Genomic DNA, 19,330 nt, shown 5'->3' on the forward strand with positions numbered 1-19,330 from the left:
CCCCTAATTGAATTACGGGTGCAAAATCTAAATGCATGAAGGATTTGGGAGTGGAGATTCTCCGCAAAAGCCTTTGGGGTTGGCAAAATCGGGATCCTATGTAGGATCGTTGAAGGTAGGTGGGATCGTTCAGATTTAAAGCAAAAAACACATTGATAATGACTTTGTATGTTGAATAATCACGTTAATTATAATTTCATCCATAAAAAAAAAAATAAAAAAAAAAATTTCCATTATATGATGTAATTTACATGTCATATATCGCTAAGTCTATACTAACGAAACAAATATATTTAAGTTTTGACTCGATGTATCTAAAAAGTTTAATAAATGTTTAATTAGCAACCAAATACCAAAATATTTATCAAAACATATGGAAAATATTTTCTAAGTTCTAAGTTCCAAATTTGAAATCCAAAATAAGTTAGCAAATGGAAACTAGCTAGCTACAATATGAAATCCAAAAGCAAATGAATATTAAGGTGAAATGGACATTTAATTATTCTCATTCTAAGGTTATTATAACCACCGTCCTAAATTCCTAATCATCATCATCCATTCTATCATCTATGTAGACATTATATATTTGTATACTAGAGTTGCAAAAGATATCAAGATACAATTTCACTCTCAACTATTTAAGTTATACCACTCAACAACAATTAAAGAGCATGCTTAAAAAAATCAATCAATCAATATACAAATACAAGCATAATTGATAAAATTATATATAAAAAAATATTTTAGTAATATTAGAACACAAATTAGTATATTGATCAAACAAATTTAACAACATTATAGCTTAAAAGGCAGCAAAGCCAACATCAAATTCTTCATTTAAAAATGATGAAACATTCATTCATTTTGATTATAAATGAACTAGAAACTAGAAAGCATTTGCTTATGTTAATATAATTTTATAAAAATAAAATAAAAAGCCATACCATCATAACATGAAAAAATAAAAACCTTAAAGTTTCATCAAAACAAAAAATTTATCCCATAAAAAAAAATTAAAAAAAAAACCAAATTTTTTGTTTTTGGTAGGATCAGTAGGATCCCTTATAATCCTACGATACTATACGATCCTACACAATCCTACGTATGATCCTATCATTTTTACAATCTCAGTGCGATTCTAAACGTTTTGGTGAGGTGGGATCGTAAAATTGTACAATCATACGATCTAGATTGCGATTTTGACAATTATGTTTGGGCTGATCTACATCAACCCATTCCCTAATTATTGGCTTTGTTCGTAGAGTTAGATGGGCTGATCCTTGTGGCCTCCTTTTATTTATTTAGATTAAAAATAAAAATAAAATTTAAAAACCAACCAACACATAAACCGAGTTGTACACTTACATACTTCAGCTAAAATCGTGTTTTGTAATTGTGAAATTCTACTAAAAACATGAAACACACATCTGTACACAATCTAACTAAAATTGTGTTTATTATGTTGAAAACACAAAATAAGAGTGTTCACAGTATATAACTATCACCGTGCACTCTATATAAAACTAGTATGTAACTCGTGCTTACGCACGAAAATGATAAATTTTAGTGGTGCTATTGATGTTAGCTTAGGTTATAAAACATATAAGATATTAGTTTGACCAGAACATTTGGAGGTACTAAAATAGTTTTTTCTTACAATTTTCATGATATTGGTTATGCTAAGTTTTCCATTACATTGTTATTATGTATATAATTTTGAAAATCACTATTAGATATTACATATACAATATCAATTTACAAATCACTATCTATGAAATTCTACTATATACAACACAAAATAAAAGAATAAATTGGTCCAATAGTATCTCCCAAATTGAATGGGGATATGTGTATGAGATTTTTCAGGTCAATTGCAATTTGTTATGTTTAAGATCCTGGCATACAAAAATATCTGAATATAAATAGTATAAAAAATAACAGCAAAAATCTAAAAAATTTAATTTGTATGGAAAGCTAACAAAACAAAATTCAATTTTGAATCTAATAAAATATTCTAGCATTGGTTATATATAAATATATATATATATATATATATTAAATTAAACTCATTTGGCACAAAAATTTAAAAACTTATATTAATTGAAACATGTGATGTAAAATTAAACTCTAATTGAATTCTAATTTTTACAATGAATTAAATAATTTAGCACAAAAATTTTAAATTTTAAATTAGAGAGGATATATGGCGTAAAATTAGACTCTAATTGAATTTTAATTTAAAATCTAATTAGATTTTTTTTAATGGTTTTTGCATATATATATATATATATATATATAAAAAAACTTAAAAAAAATAAAGGGGTGAATGAGCAGTGGTGTGGTGAATGATGAGACAGCGTGTAAGTGTAAATAGGATAAAGTCCTCCACAACACAAAAGACTGGCGCGCCTAAAACTCAACTGAACTGAACAATGGTAGTTGAGTTTAGTTGAGTTGAGTTGGGTGAGAGAGCTGGAGATTAGAATGAGCTGCTGGGAATTGTGTTCCAGCTCATGGGTCTTGTCTCGTGCGCCCATGGCCATGACCAGTGGTTCTAGCTGGAGAATGGGCTCGACCAAGACCAAGACCAAGACCCACCACCCCTTTTTCTTCTTCAAGGTGAAGCCCTCTTGCTGCACCAATAATATTAATGGTCCCACGGAGTCTTCTGCATCTTCTTCCTTATCTTCTCGTGCATGGTACAACCCCCTTAGAAGAACACATAGATCCTTGGATCAGGATCCGGATATTGTCCGCCACTGGATCCAACCCGATCATCCACTTGCATCCCCAGGTACAAATACTTATTTATTTATATTCTCCTTGGAATATTCTTTCATTCTTATCTTATGAGGCACTTCTTTATTTATGTGTGTTAAATTATAAAAAGAAATGATGAGATTTGTACACAACATTGCCAGTAATTGCTTAAGGTTTGTTTGTTATGAAAGTGTTGTGAAAATATGGTACACTAAACATTTTTCAATTATAAAAATATTAAGAACAAATACAGAGAAAAATGAGAAAAAAGAAAAGAAAAGAACACATGCATTAACTTGGTCAATTCTTAGTGACTACATGTTCAATAGCAGAAATCATTGTGAAAGAAAAGAAGAGAAGATGTTGGTGCTTACATTTTATAATGATTTGGTTTTCCAGCAATGAAATACTCACCATTGAAGGAGTCCAAAGTAGTTGTATTCAGCTTTGTAGAGTAAAGGGTTTCGTCTCTTTTACAGTTTTACCCAACGGTTTAAAATTCAAAACAATTATAATTGTTTTAAATCTTGCATTTTCTTAGCAACCAATCCCAAAATTCTGGGACTAAAGCTTGGTTATAGACTTGTAGTTGACTTTGTTTAATTTAGAGAATTTTTCTGTTTTGAATCATGTAAGATGTAGCCATACAAGTTTTACAGGCTCATGCTGACTAGTTTGAATAACATAGTAAAAAATCTGGCACTTTGATTCAGCAATGCATTCAATTTGTTGTGGTTTGTGGGTTGTGTGTGCCAGAAAGATTTACAGTGGCATCGTATAACATATTGGGGGATAGAAATGCTTCGAAACACAGAGATCTCTACACAAATGTTCCTTCTTTTTATATGACATGGGAACATCGCAAGAAGGTCATATACAAAGAGCTCATGAGATGGAACCCTGATATAATCTGTTTGCAAGTAAGACTTAGTTCTTAATTATTATTTGTGTGTGTGTTAGTAACGCGATTCATTAAAATTGGAGTTTATGGTAAACTAATGGACTTATGGTGTCAAATGTTATTTTGTCAGGAAGTGGACAAGTATTATGATCTATCAGAGATTTTGGTGAAAGCGGGATATGTTGGGTCCTATAAGGTTAATTTTTAATTTTTAATTTTGAGCCAACTTTGTCCATGAATTTAGTATTTTCAGATTCATGTAATGTACTTGACCTTCATTCAGTTCCATTTGTGTGCCTTTTGAACATCCTGCTTGGTATATTGTATAGTAAAATTTTGCTAAAACCAACCGGTTTGAAACTTTTCTTCTTAAAATTTTTTAAATCATTTTCTATCTTCCAAAAATTTAAGAAGAATTTGACTCATCTTGAAAGCTAATATTATCAACTTGCTGATTTGTGGTATGCTTGACTAAAAATGGACCCAACATATGGTGGTCTTTCAATTGATAACTGGGAACTTATTTATTTGGGATTTGCAACCTGAGTAAATGGAACTGTGTGTGTGTCAAGTCACTGTATTCATGTACAGATTTGATCAAGTTGAAACTAAATAATTCTAAGTAAGTTTCCTGCAATTGTAGAGACGCACTGGAGATGCAATTGATGGCTGTGCTATGTTTTGGAAAGCCAATGAGTAAGAAAATTGTGGTTTGTTTCATATTATCTTTTAAGATACATACTGGTTAGCTTGAACTAAATGAACAAATTTTAACTCCTTAGGTTCCGGTTATTAGAGGGAGAGAGTATTGAATTCAAGGGGTTTGGTCTTCGTGACAATGTTGCCCAAATTTCTGTTTTTGAGGTACCGATCCATTAGCATATGCTGATTTGTATTAGCAGTGTTATGATTAACAATCATATTGATACTTTGGAGTCTAACTTCCTCTCCTGTACAGGTAGATGTGTAAAGATGAATCAAGAAGACTACTGATTGGGAACATCCATGTCCTTTATAACCCAAGCCACGGAGATGTTAAATTAGGTCAAGTAAGTCCTTTTACCTTGATATTCTATTTTATCATGCATAACTTGAATATGATTACTTTTCTTATGCTTCCTGGAATAAAATAAGTAGACTTATATATATGTCTCTTATAATGATCTTTTGTCAAATGTAAAGTGCATCTTAAGTATCTCATAGCACCCTCCCAGAATTGATTTTGAACTATAACATAGACAAACTTTTAAGGAATCTTTATTAATAGTATAAATGAATTTTTCATTCGAAAAGCATGTGTGAGTACCAATTTACTGCTGCCATTAAGTCATTTTCTTAATAACCTCTTAATGAAAATTTAGTTAATTATTGTCAGAAAATAACTTTTAGCGTAAACATTTGTGCACTGAATGTTAATGACAGAAAAACTGGGGTTTGCATTCACTTTTCTGCCCCCCTCCTACAAAAAAAAAAATTAAAAAAAAAAAAATCAATGTTATGCATCAATTTTGCTGATGCACTTTGATATTGAATAACTTAATTTTGCAGATACGCTTTCTCTTGTCAAGGGCACAGATCCTCTCAGAAAAATGGGGTAATGCCCCCGTTGTACTTGCTGGAGATTTTAATAGCACCCCTCAGGTGTGATGTCTAAAACTGTATTTGTCAAATTTACATCTTGCACTAATAAAGTTTAATTCTTCACCTTCTTGTTGACAGAGTGCAATATACAAGTTCCTGTCATCCTCCGAGGTGAATTTCTTATAAAGTTGTTAACCACATGAACATTATCTTGGTTATAGAAGTCAGTTATTTACATAAATTGTATTGACAGTAGTCATTTTGTGAACCAATTTTCACAGCCAAAGTGCTTGATTATAATTAATTTTTGTTTCTATTTCGCAGCTAAATATCTTATTATATGATAAAAGAGAGTTATCTGGGCAGAGAAATTGTCATCCTTCTCAAGTTTTGGGTGTCAAGAAAGAAATGAGGAGTCCGTTGATCTTGACAAACAGGTATTCTTTTCTTATTTGTGGTAGGTAGTTAGATTTTTTATTTATTCTGCACTGGTATACGTATGTAAATTTGATTTGGTTAAGAGCAGCACAACTGTGCTTGGAGCTGGCCTAGTTGCATTACTTTGTAAGTTCACAATTAATTCTCATGCAAAGCATTGGGGATTTGTTTTTTAATATCATAAGAATTTAAACCATTTGCTTTCTTTTTTTTCTCAACCATATGAATAGAGGTTCTTCTCTTTCTGAATCTCTAAAACAACAAAACATTGGAATACTTTTGTCACCTTCCAGATTTGGGTGAGATTTTCATTATTTATTATGTATTCATCCCATTAGATTCCAGAATCTATTCCTGCATATTAAATCTGCGGGTACCGTGTTTTTACAAGTTAAATCATTTACTTTAATTACTACTTTACTTACCTCTTATTCTTTAATATTTTGGATTATTTCACTTCAATTCCTATTTCCATCTTAGGATCTTGTCCTATTTGACAATTTTAACTATAGTAAGGATTGTTGGAGTTGTTGATATCACACCTAGAGGTATATGCCTGGTTTAGGATAACTAGAATTAGAACATCTTGTTCGTCATTTCTTACTTTGAACAGGGAAAATATATACTATATTTCTTACTTCTTAGTGGTAATTATTGAACTTCATATGCTTGAATACTGTTCATTTCAGATTATTTAACAATTGCTGGACTGATGAAGAGGTAAAAGTTGCAACTGGAAATGCTGGGTGCCATTTACTTGTGCATCCCTTGAAGATTGCCAGCTCCTATGCCACAGTGAAGGTTATTAGATTCTACTATTTTACAACTTTGTTATTTAAATTTTTTTGGTTGTTCTTCTTCTTCCTAGGTTGGTTGTTCTCTTTTCCCATCTTATGCATCATATAAGTCACTATTTTTTTCAACTGTATTTCCATCTATATATTCTCAGGGTTCTGAAAAAACTCGGGGATGTAATGGTGAACCTTTAGCTACATCCTACCACTCAAAGTTCCTTGGAACTGTTGACTATTTATGGTAAGTAGCTTTCTCCGAAAGTTTTGATGATGATTCTCAAGGTGGTTGGTGATGATGGAAATGTCAAATGTCTTGAACTGATTCAAGTACTCTGATGGTATTGTACCTACAAGAGTTCTGGATACCATTCCACTTGACATTCTCCAGAGTACAGGTGGTCTCCCCTGCAAGGTAAGAAGACTCGAGAGCTCTGCCACCAGATGAAATTTGAGTCGAAACTCTATGGAATTTTTCAATGACTAGAGTGATATACACTTGCATGGTTTGGATTATAATGTGGAATTAAGTGAGAGGATTTAGTTTTTTTAAGTTTTGGGATTCTTTTGCTTGATTATGGGTTTGAATCTTGAACATAAAACTGAAGGCAGAACTTTTTTGGTAGATAACTCAAGCAATTGTCCTTGGGAATTTGTTGACATATTACATTCCGCCAAAGAACTTTTGTTCTTTTCAAATCTGTTCTGAAATCCACTAGGAAAAGCTTCTTGCCTTATTCAGTCAGCTAACTCTACTTCTAAAATCATATTGCAAGTATGGTAGAATGTATTTGGAAGTTTTTCTATATGCCCGTGCCTGTTCTTGAAAACTGGTCTTTATAATTGTTCTAGTTAAGTATCATATAACTGTTGCCCTTTACTGGGGCCTTCTAAGTTTAAATTTTTAATGGCAATGGGTTCTAGCAAAATTGAAAATATTTTAATAGAATTATAGAATTTCTAAGCACAGAAATCCTCATTTTGTCCTACTGTAATACACTTCTCCATTGACTTATAATGGGTTTTCAATTGATTGCATATTTTGATGTCTGTACATTATTATCCAAATTGACATTGTTTCTTATGCAGAAAGTGGGAAGTGATCACTTGGCCTTGGTTTCTGAGTTTGCCTTCACACCAAGAACAAAAGAAGGCAACAATTTTAACTCTCAAGTATAGCTGACCTAGCATCTAGAGAAGAAAGTTATTTGTCGGTGACAGATTTTGTGTTGAGCTTTTAAAAGTGAACTTCAATCAACCAAGAAAAGAAGCCTATATTTGACTGTTCTCTATGGATTATTTGGGAAGACAAAAATTGAGTTCCATGCTTAAATAAACAAGATCATGAAGGACTTCTCTTTGCAGCATTTTTCAGCCAACTTATAGGTTTATGGGTTTGAGCAGTAGGTAGCTCATAGACATTGTACTTCTTTGTTTTCTTTATTATTATTATTATTATTTTAAGATGGAATGTTTTCTTTATTAGGCTTTGACAACAATGTGGATTTAACATTAATTAATTTCATCTCTATACTCTCTGGTAATTTCTAGTGCTGTTAATATGGGCATGTACAGTTTTCAGTTGATAGCTGTAAATGCTGTTCACACAAGTATGAGCTACAGCTCTTTGTATTCATACAAAAATGACTCTTGATTAATGGTGAATTTAACTGATTTAACCACTGGGCCTAGTTGCCTGAGTGGTACCCGGTACCTTATTTGTCCCCTAACTCAGGGGTTCAATCCCCTGCAATAACAAATTACCCAGCAAACACCAATAAAAAAAATAAATAAATAAAAAAAAACCGATTTAATTTCCCAGACATGCAATACACTAGCCTGAATGAAAGTTGATGTACTTCTCCTTTATATATACACCGTGCACTTTTGGTGTGATAGTTACTTCACAAATATAAATGTTTATAAAGTGGAAAGAACAAGGGTCGAGTTATAGTTTTCAGAAGAAAATTCACACATATACAATTAGACTAGGGTAGAATTTTATCTCAAGATTATCAACTAAAAAAAAAAACTTATATGCATTGTTCTGTGGTGTGACTATTTTTATAATCAAATCTTCCCATCTATCCCTAGAAAGATTTTTTTGGGACCCTAGAAAGTAATTGCAGTACAGCCTAACTTAAATGTAATCGGTCTAAAATCATGTGTGTGGTTATGCTTATGCCAGCCAAATCTCTTTTCTATAATGGATATCTAGGTCTGGTTAGTGGTTACACTAATCTACACCAGACATTTTGTCTTGTACTTACATTCTTTCTTCACCATATCACATCAATGCCTATAATAATAATTATAATATATATATATATATATATTTTATTTATTTATTTATTTATAAATTCAATATTACAGGAGGAGAGGAGAATTCAAATACTAAAAATTGTTAATTGAGTTATAAAGTTTTTGGCTAATGACTATAATTAAAGAATCAATGTAAATAAATTAGACTAATTCATTTTAGTACTTTAACTTTGTTTTCGTTCATTTTAATTCTTTAAATTTCAAGTTTATTCAATTAAGACTTCTCCGTCAACTTCAATTAATTTTTTTTAAAAACAAATTCTCGAAAATATTTTTCAATCAATTGGATTTTTTTTAATTTAAAAAATTTGAAGAAAAAAAATTTTGAACAATTAACACAACCTTTAATAGAATTTGGTGGAGAAACCTTAATTGAATAAACTTGAAACTTTACATGATCATGACATGAAAAGCTATTATATCATTTTTTAAATATAATTACATGATACTCATTCCTCTCACCTAATCTCCCTATAAAACAAGTTGCTCTATTATTTTATATGTAGGCGAACCTTCCTCTTGGAGACTTAAACTCTAACCTTTACCCCTGCACCTCACAAGCACCTATACTTATATAGTGAATATCACATCAAGAGTGTATATTGGTTTCTTATAACTACTCCTATGTCATGAATCATGATGGCCTGCATTTGTCTTCCCATAAATGGAAATTTAAAATGGTAGACATGATCACATGAATCATGATGGCCTAATTTAAAATGGTAGATTTGGACATTATTGTGCATTCAATATTCTATTGGATAATTTTTTATATATAAAATCAAACAATTTTGAATCAAAATGAGTTTGCATACAATGATTATTTATATAAAAAATATATATTTTTCCATATTTTCCCATATTGAAACATGTGCTTCATATTTAACAAATGGAAAAAAAATTCTCTACAAACAACTTGATGGAAAGAATTGGTCCCATTATAAACGTGACGCTACCTTTTGAACTTTATCCAGTAGAAAACTCTAGCACGAACATCACAACCGTCCACACCGATCAACGGTCCAGATGTCACAAAGTGCACGTGGAGCCACCGTAATCTGCCACAACCACATAGTCAAAGAAAATTACGTGTAGCCGTAATCCCACAAATGTAAATTCACACATGGATGGAGTCACAAAAAAGCGACACATTAGACCGTTCACCCAATCACGACCCACCACGTGTCCTCTCTTAAAAAATGAAAATAACCGACCTGTTTGTCGACTTTTTTGGCTTACTTGCTACGTCAAGAATCGTCGTTGCAACTTGTAAGCCACAACCAGTCCCCACCACCACAACGCTTTTTTTTTCTCCCAAGTTCTTCGCTTCCATAAGATTTTGTTTTGTGTTTTTTTTTTTTTTTCTTTGTTTTTGTTTTTGTTGTTGCAGAAAATCTAGATTCGGATTTTTATTTCTATCTAAAAAAAAAACAAACAAGAAGCGAAAAACACTATTGCATACAATTGAAGTTTCAATTAAATGTTGCAGCGCTTCGTTGACAGCGTCCTCGCCGTCGCAAAAGAGTGAGCCCCATTTTCTTCTTCTTCTTCTTTCTGTATTGATTTGGATAAAATGATTGTATCTCTCTTTTTGAGTTTTATGTATTGCGCTCATCTTGGGTTATGTCCTTATGGGTTTTATTTATTTTTGGTTTTTATTCTTGTTTCTGTATATGGGATTCTTTGATGATTTAACCAACTGGGTCAATCAAGAAATGTTAATTCATTTCTGGGTTTTATTTATTATTATTTTTTTTAAATGTAGTAGTTGTGATTAAATAACCAGGATCATCTAACTTGATTAAGGAATGGCTCAGATTATGCCAAGTCACCACCCCCATTAATTGTCATTATAATTATTATTAGCTTTGTTTAGATATTAAAATGATTTAGGAATAGTCAGTGATCAGCATTCAGCAGGGTTTGCCTTTTCCTTTTATCTGGAACATATCAGTGCTACAGGTACTACAAGTTTTACTGCTTAGAGCTTACAAATTGATGTGTCATTAATTACAAACAGGCAATTCAAATATTCATTTATTAGGTAGTTGAAGCCCACACCAATTGCATCGATTGCCACATCAGTTTGTAAGCATTATGTAGTAAAACTTTTAGTAGCTTTAGCTTTTATTCATAATTTAATTGTTACAATAATTGGGGAGGGGAATTTAAACCTTGGTTGTCCTTTAGGTAAGCTCACTGAGTTACAAGGTTTTCGGCGATGTCATATTAGTAGAATTTGATGAAGTATTCCCAATTTTACTGAGAGTACTCACAAGTGTTAGTGTATGCATATGTAGGAGGTCATGGCTCTCATATAAATGCCTATGATGGCATGTGGTTCTCTTCAGAATTCTGAAGAAGTAGGCCTTGATCAAAAGTTTGGGACTTCCGTAAACTGATAAGTGAATTATTTGACTGATTGCATGGCCTGGTTCATCCTTTGTCCTTGCATATCATAAAACTATTCATAATATAGAAGAAGTTTGAAATTCATGCACTTTATTGTATTTTTTAGCTTTCTAGTGGTGGGGGTTTCCGGGGTTGTTTTCATTTCCCAAAGTATGTCTAATTTTCCTATGCTGTCTTCAGTATTGCTGAGAACAATTGTGTTTTGGTTGATTCTCTATGGTACTAGTTATAGTTTGGGTGCCATTAAGGCTCATATTTTTCCACATTATGTAGGGCTTTATCTATCTATCTTTAGGTGCCCTCCAGAGGATTATTTCCCTCAAGCATTTTTGATATAGCATATTTTTGGTTATGACATGAGCAATTTGTATTTTATTTCTTGTTTTTATTTTTTTAGTGCAGGTCAGTGAAGACATTCACTTACGAATCTCTGAACAATATTGTGAGGCTGATCAATGGAGTGTCAGCGCTTTTGTTGACACTTTTGCCGGGGAAGGCTAAGATCCTTGAAGGTATCCATGGCTGGGAGCTTAGGCCAACCTTTCGCGGACCTCGTTTTCCACGTTGGATGGAAAAGTAAGTTTTAACTATTTTGATGGTACCTACGAAATTGTTTTGCATTCAAAGCTTGTATGATGGCTTGGGATTGTTCATTGTTAAACAGAATGGAGAGAGTTATTCTTGACAAGTAGTGATGCAGCTGCTGCAAAGATATGTTTATAAAAACAGCAGATTAAACCTAAGCAGGCAGAAAAGGGGGTAATTCCCAGAAATAAAATAATTGTTTTCTCAAAGTAGGCTGCCTTCTTATTAGCTTAAATTCATGCTCTTAGACATTCTAGATAGGACTTAACTACTTTCATAGGTTCCTAGGTATGAAATCTAGTTGTGTACTAAGATGTTGACGATACTAATTACATTTTCATTTTTCAAAACATGGAAATTAAGGACTGATTATTAAACCTTACGTAAGTATGCAATTTCAAATATCATGGACTGGTTTTCCTTGTAACTTTGACCAGCTGGTTCTATTGGTCTCCCATGGGTACAAATTACTTTGATCTTGAGTTTGTTGTTAGCACTAGGAGTGAAAAAAAATAATTTGATTTTGTTTTATTTAATTTCAGAAGGCAATTGTAATTTTACTATTAGTCTATTGGATTTTAATTTAGGTCTTATTAGCTAATTAGGCTAATAGTTTCCTAGAATCAAGGCTTTGACCCAAGTCAATTAGGGTTAGGACTTAGTACTAACAGTCTATTAAGCCTGCTATTGTACTATGGAAACAAGTTTGTGATGGACAAAATATCTGTTGTAAGATTTCTAATTCCTTGGTGCTGATTCCAGTCAATAAAGATTTTGATTCATATGTTTTCTATTCCCATTTGGTGCTGACTACAAACAACCATGGGTGCTGATTCTTATGTTTAATTAAACTTTTCTGTTCTTGTGTTTATTCAGTCTTGAGAATTTTGTATTCCTACAATTTACTTGTCTTCTTGACCGTTGCTTGAACTTGGCTTTCCGTTTGTTCACCAATGCCATTGCAATTCTCACAACTTTGTGCTAATGAAACTCAACTCTTTGTGGCTGACAAAAGGGGAAGAAATTCTGAATTGATTTTGCATGTTGATGAAAGAATTTTTATTTATTTAAAATCCTTAAAAATCATTTCTTTCCAATAGTGTGTAAGGCTAGGCTTATATGGTGCTTTTATCAACATATGATTATCTGAATATCTAGCCTTTTCATATTAAAAAAAACTACTCTCCAAAGTTTATTGTTTGTTGTGCAATTTTTAGTCTTTGTTTTGTGCTTGCATATCTTGGTTGTTGACATTTCTGCATTTCTGTGATGTTGTAGTGGTGTGTCCTCTTTCAACCAGTTCATTTATGAGCTTTCTGTGGATTCTGATACATCAAGTGTAGATTACTCATCTGCAGAAGAAGATAGTGACAGAAACATATATCCTGCATCACCTTCATCTCAAAGTTCACGTGTCTCAGGAGCCAGTACTTTTACCAAGTATGATAGGCATCGGACAGGATGGATCAGATGCATATTCTTTTGGATTCTGTTGCCTACAAAATTTCTTATGGGGATCCCAGTTTATCTTTATCGTTTTCTCTTTAATAGCGTATCAAAAGCCCCTGCTCTCTCTGGAAGCCACCAGCATTCAGGTTTACATTCGATTAAGAGAGTGTTTACCCTCAGGGACCAGATTGTTCACCGCACCACTGACAGGAGACGTGGAGTCATAGAGGTTTGTGCAAGGACTGCGATCTCCTATCAATCTTGGAAATTGTGATTTTTTTATCATTTGTTTTTCTCATCTTATGGATTGATTTGCATGCATGATTTCCCTTTTGCTTATGTATCTCATTATCTCTCCAGGATCTTCATCTAGCAATAGAGATTTTCATCGAAGCTATTTTTGATGTTGTTCATAAGGCAGCTCATTTTATTCTTTCCCCATCAGAGGCTTTCAGAAAACTATTCAGAGGGGTTTCATACTACATTGGGCGTACTAAAGAAAATCATGGTAACGTTGTGGAAGTATCTGTTACTACAGATACTCTTGGGGAAAATGATCCAGCTCCTACAGAACAGAATATGACTTTTTATCAGTCTCTAAATACAGATGCCCGGACATGTCAGGATGTCATAACGGAACTTGGGTAACGGCTATGCTCCTGCTAACTTTATTCAAGTTATATTTCTCTCTGGAAGTATTCATATTTTCTGCAAGTACCTTACGTTTCTACCTGTATTAGGTACCCATATGAAGCTATCCATGTGGTCACTGCTGATGGTTATGTTCTTCTTTTGGAAAGAATTCCTAGGTAAAAACATGTTCCTGTCAGGTTTTGGGTTTATTTTTGGGTGAATGGTGCCTTATGCTTGTAGTGTGATGTTGCAGACGTGATGCCCGGAAAGCAGTTTATCTTCAGCATGGAGTTTTCGATTCATCTATGGGGTGAGTTTTTCCATCTTTGCTCTTCCTTGGTTAGTTGTAATTTGCACTAGTGAAAATTCAGTTGCAGATACGATTTAGTTTCAACATAGGGGATAGGATCCATCTGCTCTATCTCTCTCAATTTTTTAAAAAGAGAGTGGATTGATGGAAGAAGTGCTCCAGAGAATACATTAAAATTATCGAAGTTATAATTTTTCGGTGCCTGGCTCAGGAGTGTAGTTTTTTCATTTTAATGTATTTTTGCATCTTTGAGTTTAGTTGGAGTCTGGAGATCAAAATTTAGCCAATAACAAATTAACAAGTAGGTAAAATGGATGGAATTTTGTGGAAATATTGAATTTCTGTCCACCTTTGAAAATTCAAAATTATTGATTTCTTTACATAGGTTTGGACTTGATTACTAAATATGGGATCATCTTTTAGCTTTGTATATTTAGACAAAAGTTTAAATGTTGTTCCTATCAGCAACCATTTTTTGGCCTTTGTCTTCTTGTGACCCCATCATCAGACAATGTGGCTTCTCTGCCTTGTGCCACCAAATTGTTGTAGTTTGTCATCTTGTCATTCATTGTTCTTAAAAATTTGTATATGAGCTACATCCTCTTTCACACTAGCTCTCTGCATGATGCATCCTCTTTCTTTCCTTCAAATTCTACAACGCGTCATTAAAAAACTATTTAAAAAAAAAGATGTTTAGAATGGGAAAACATAATAAGTTAGAATGTTCCTTTTTGTTTTGGCTGAATTAATATGTTCATATTTATTCTTATACATTCCTGTTTGTCGCTCTTAGTCCTTTGGAATCAATTTACTTTTCTTTAATAAATATGGCCAAACCTTTATCAGCAGCTTAACTTCCTTAGCAGAATTAATGAAAAAATTGACCAGAACATATAAAAGACAGGTTGGTTTAGAGCATGTTTGCACCCGTCCCTCCTAGAACGCCCAAACCTATATCTTTTGTTAAAGCCTTCTTTAGTAAATTCAGTACCACATTCTTAGTTAATGAACTTATTGCATTATGTTTTCTTGTATCTCCAAAATTCTAAAATTTTGTTTTTTATATGCATTGCTTAAATTTTTATTCTAATAAGTTTTTTTTTTTTTTTTTCTTTTCCCAGTTGGGTGTCCAATGGGGTTGTTGGTTCTCCAGCTTTTGCAGCCTTTGATCAAGGTTTGCTACATTTGCATTAAGAGTATGTGCAGTTTGCAGAACACGATTGAGCAATGAATATGTGATTGTTTGCTTGTCTTGCAGGGTATGATGTTTTTCTTGGGAATTTTCGGGGTTTGGTTTCTAGGGAACATGCTGACAAGAACATTTCCTCACGACGGTAAGTACAAATGAGTTCCATATGTATTTGTTTGTCAGTTTTAATATGGAATTATATCTTTTCAGTCTGTTTGGATTTGAAGAATGGTTGTTAGTATAAATTGTTTAATATAAATTTACCTACACACGATTGTTTGAGTTTTATTTACCAAAAAAAAAAAGAATATTCAAGTCTTAGAGATTTTACTTGAACAACAACACTTGTAATGTTACTTATCCAAAAAAAAAAAAAGACACTTGTAATGTTAGATTTGAAATAAAATCTTACAACTAATCATTTCAAATCCAGATATTACTAAAAGTTAAATCTATCCACAAATTTCGTCAATTAAAAAAAAAAACCATAAACAAAAACAAGAACTTGTTATTCAAGTCATTTAAACTAAAAGTTAAAATCCAAATCTTTCTCTTTGAATGCCTCTATCCAATCAGTTGCATTCAAGAAATTTATGGTGGGGAAGGAGGAGAATGAGACTGAATTATTTCAGATATCTTATATAATGTGGTACCATTATGGTATGGTAATGCTGTAACTAAATGTTAGCATCAATTTAGGTACTGGCAATACTCCATCAATGAGCATGGCACTGAGGATATTCCTGCAATGATTGAGAAGATTCACGAAGTGAAAACGTCAGAATTGAAGCTTAGCCAACCTTCTCTTCAGGAGGAAAGTGATGATCAGCCTTACAAACTTTGTGCAATCTGCCATAGCTTGGGAGGAGCAGCTATATTGATGTATGTAATAACACGACGGATAGAAGAAAAGCCCCACAGACTATCTAGATTGATTTTATTATCACCTGCCGGGTTCCATCAGGATTCTACTTTTGTTTTCACAGTGGTTGAGTATTTTTTCCTTATGTTTGGTCCTTTTTTGGCACCCTTTGTGCCTGCCTTCTACATACCAACCAGATTCTTCCGGATGTTACTCAACAAGTTGGCTAGGGATTTCCACAACTATCCTGCAGTTGGAGGGCTAGTCCAAACCCTAATGAGTTATGTGGTTGGTGGAGACAGCTCAAATTGGATTGGTGTGTTAGGATTACCACACTACAACATGAATGATATGCCAGGAGTTTCATTTCACTTGGCGCTTCACCTTGCACAGATGAAGCACACTGGGAAGTTTAGAATGTATGATTATGGGAGTGCATCTGCTAACATGGAGGTGTATGGATCTCCTGAGCCATTGGACTTGGGTGAATATTATGGGCTCATCGATATCCCTGTTGATCTAGTTGCTGGACATAAGGACAAGGTAATTCGGCCATCAATGGTAAGAAAGCACTATAAAGTCATGAAGAATTCAGGTGTGGATGTATCATACAATGAGTTTGAGTATGCCCACTTGGACTTCACGTTTTCCCATCGTGAAGAACTCTTGACATACGTCATGTCACGCTTGCTGCTTGTGGAGCCTACTCCAAAACAACCATCTAGTCAGAAGGCTCTGAGGTTGAAGAAAAAAGGGCTGTGAGGTTAATTAATGCCATGGATCATCCAAAACATTCTTTTACGTGGCATGTTTGTTGTATCATGTGTGTCTTAGGTGCACATTACTGTAGTAGGTGATACGGGTGTAATTTTTACTGGACTACAGTAATCTTTCCCATCAATTTTATCAAGGGGAATGATTTTGTACTCAAAATTTGTATACTTTGTAATAGGGTGATGAATTGATTAAATGTGTTTTCTGTTACTATTACTTGGCAGAGAAGCTTCTGAAATGTTTTCCAATTCCCAAAGCCAAAGGGGTTCGAATTGATCCATTTTTTATTGGTTGGCAATTTAGTCATGAGGTCCATCCTGATTAGACAATGTTGCTTCCACTTTTAACGAGATGGACTGCACATTTCTGGGTACACGTCCTCTTTAGGTTTGGCTTATCAGGAAAAGATAAAAAATTGGATTCATTAAATGACTTGTACTTCAAATTAGGACTAAACAATGATTATCAACTTCTCCAGGAAGTCAAACTTGCTACAGGACCAGCTTCCTCCATGGTATTCGGTCACTACCAGTACCTGCTCCATTGCCTAGACTGAAGCAAATTATACCACAAAACAAAAAATATTTCGAGACATTTGTATGTGCCATTACCCTCCCCCAGCAAATAACTAGGTTTAGACACATCTATACTCTATGTAAGAGGATTTCTCTCTTTCAATTGGATTTTTATGTAGTTTAAAAATACTCTTATTAATGAAGAGTAACTTTATTTCTAAATAGGGTCATAAATGTCAAATAACAAATTTCATTTTGAATTCAAAAAGAGGACTCTTAAAATTTAGGATTTTTTTTTTCCTTTATATTCAAAAAAGAAATTACAGTTACTGTTTATCTCTAAAATTTATCATTTTTATTTGTTTAAAAAAAAATTTATAAATTATAATAAATGTAAATTATTAACTTTTATTCAAAAAAAAAATATAAGAGTTTAGAAGCTAGTATATATATATATATATATATATTTATATATATATATGTTAAATCCATCAAGCTCAATTGTAATTTTTCTTGAAATTAAAGTTTTCCATTCCTTCATTATGTTATACATCCCCTTTATTAATTTTTGACAATGACAAATATTGTCATTATGCCACTCTATCAAGTCCCATCGCACTCCTGTCTGTTTTCAAAGTTACTTCTTTTTAATTGTTTTTGCTCAATATTCAAAAGTTATTGTAGGGGTCAAACCAACCATCAACGGTTTGGAGAACGGAAATGACTGAAGTCATGGATAACGGCAAGTCATGGATCATAGTAAAACCGTGACTACTTTTTTTTTTTTTTTTAATCCTTGCACAAACCTATAAATTTTTACTAGAATAGATTGTTTATATTATCAATAAAATGTAAATAATAATTTAATATTATATAAACCTATTTACAAACTTATATATTCCAATTTCAAGTCTATATAAATATTTTCTTAGATAAATCTATATTTATTTAAAAAACGGAAGTGTAGCATTTATTGTTACTATCCTCCTGTTGAGCCATATCAGCGGCCGTATCATCTACATGTTTCTCATTTCTCTCTACTAGTTCCAACCATAATTTCTCTTTTACTTTTTCATCTCTCCATTACTCTCAACCTTAATGTCACTCTTCATCTATCTCTTTTTCTTCCTTTTATTTTGACTCTTCTCATCCCCGTTTTATACATATTTTCTCACATGAAAAATGTTATTACTCTCTCTCTCTCTCTCTCTCTCATGTTTTATTTTTTAGTGATTTTTTTTTTTTTGGTATAGCTACTTTAGATTGATGTATTTATGTGTTCTTTAGAATTTTACTTTGGGTTGCAATTTGGTTTTTAGGTTATTATCTTTTTTTCCTTTTCTATGATTGTTAAATGTTATTCTATTGCATATAAATATAGTTTACAAGAATATAATAATATTTTATTATATATCATGACTTGGATAATTTGGTGTTTGACTTATGACTATATATATATATATATATATATATATTTTATGCTTCTTTTTCTCATTTTATTTTATATTTCTCTCTCGAAAAAGGTAATTACTCTCTCTCTCTCTCTCTCTCTCTCTCTCTCTATATATATATATATATATATATATTATTTATTCTTTTTTGCAACTTTACTTAGGTTGATGAATCATTGTATTTTTTAGGGAAAAATGTCCATACACCTTTTGAACTTTAATGTACTAGTCATTACACCCCCTCAACTTTTATTTTAGCCAATTTACTTCTTAAACTTCACATATGTGCCAACTTAATACTTCGGTTAGTTTGCAATTAATTTACTAACATAAAATGCACGTGAATCTCACACGTGA

General features: G+C 32.5%; 2 protein-coding genes across 6 annotated transcripts; both read left to right on the forward strand.

The window, feature by feature from the left end:
• The first annotated feature begins 2,360 nt into the window (after positions 1 to 2,360).
• On the forward strand, positions 2,361 to 8,002 carry LOC115965490 (carbon catabolite repressor protein 4 homolog 3). Its single transcript, XM_031084725.1, has 13 exons — positions 2,361 to 2,794; positions 3,517 to 3,680; positions 3,792 to 3,857; positions 4,305 to 4,357; positions 4,444 to 4,525; positions 4,624 to 4,710; positions 5,210 to 5,302; positions 5,381 to 5,413; positions 5,567 to 5,679; positions 6,370 to 6,481; positions 6,630 to 6,715; positions 6,802 to 6,886; positions 7,561 to 8,002. Exons 1-13 carry the CDS (start codon positions 2,485 to 2,487, stop codon positions 7,648 to 7,650), a joined length of 1,374 nt encoding a protein of 457 aa, XP_030940585.1. The 5' UTR covers positions 2,361 to 2,484; the 3' UTR covers positions 7,651 to 8,002.
• A 2,046-nt stretch (positions 8,003 to 10,048) lies between these two features.
• Positions 10,049 to 17,276, forward strand: LOC115963855 (lipase member N-like). Of its 5 annotated transcripts, none has more exons than XM_031083066.1 (9): positions 10,049 to 10,317; positions 11,603 to 11,781; positions 13,134 to 13,468; positions 13,600 to 13,883; positions 13,980 to 14,048; positions 14,126 to 14,182; positions 15,304 to 15,356; positions 15,441 to 15,516; positions 16,071 to 17,276. In XM_031083066.1, the coding sequence occupies exons 2-9, from the start codon at positions 11,724 to 11,726 to the stop codon at positions 16,993 to 16,995; spliced, it is 1,857 nt and encodes a 618-aa protein (XP_030938926.1). In that variant the 5' UTR covers positions 10,049 to 10,317; positions 11,603 to 11,723; the 3' UTR covers positions 16,996 to 17,276. The 5 variants fall into 5 exon arrangements, with proteins under 5 accessions (XP_030938926.1, XP_030938924.1, XP_030938925.1 ...); XM_031083064.1 differs by having other exon boundaries at positions 11,608 to 11,781; positions 13,069 to 13,468; XM_031083065.1 differs by having other exon boundaries at positions 10,050 to 10,317; positions 13,069 to 13,468.
• Positions 17,277 to 19,330: the final 2,054 nt, after the last annotated feature.

The sequence above is a fragment of the Quercus lobata genome, chromosome 10 (assembly GCF_001633185.2).
Source record: "Quercus lobata isolate SW786 chromosome 10, ValleyOak3.0 Primary Assembly, whole genome shotgun sequence".
NCBI classification, from domain to species: Eukaryota; Viridiplantae; Streptophyta; class Magnoliopsida; order Fagales; family Fagaceae; genus Quercus; species Quercus lobata.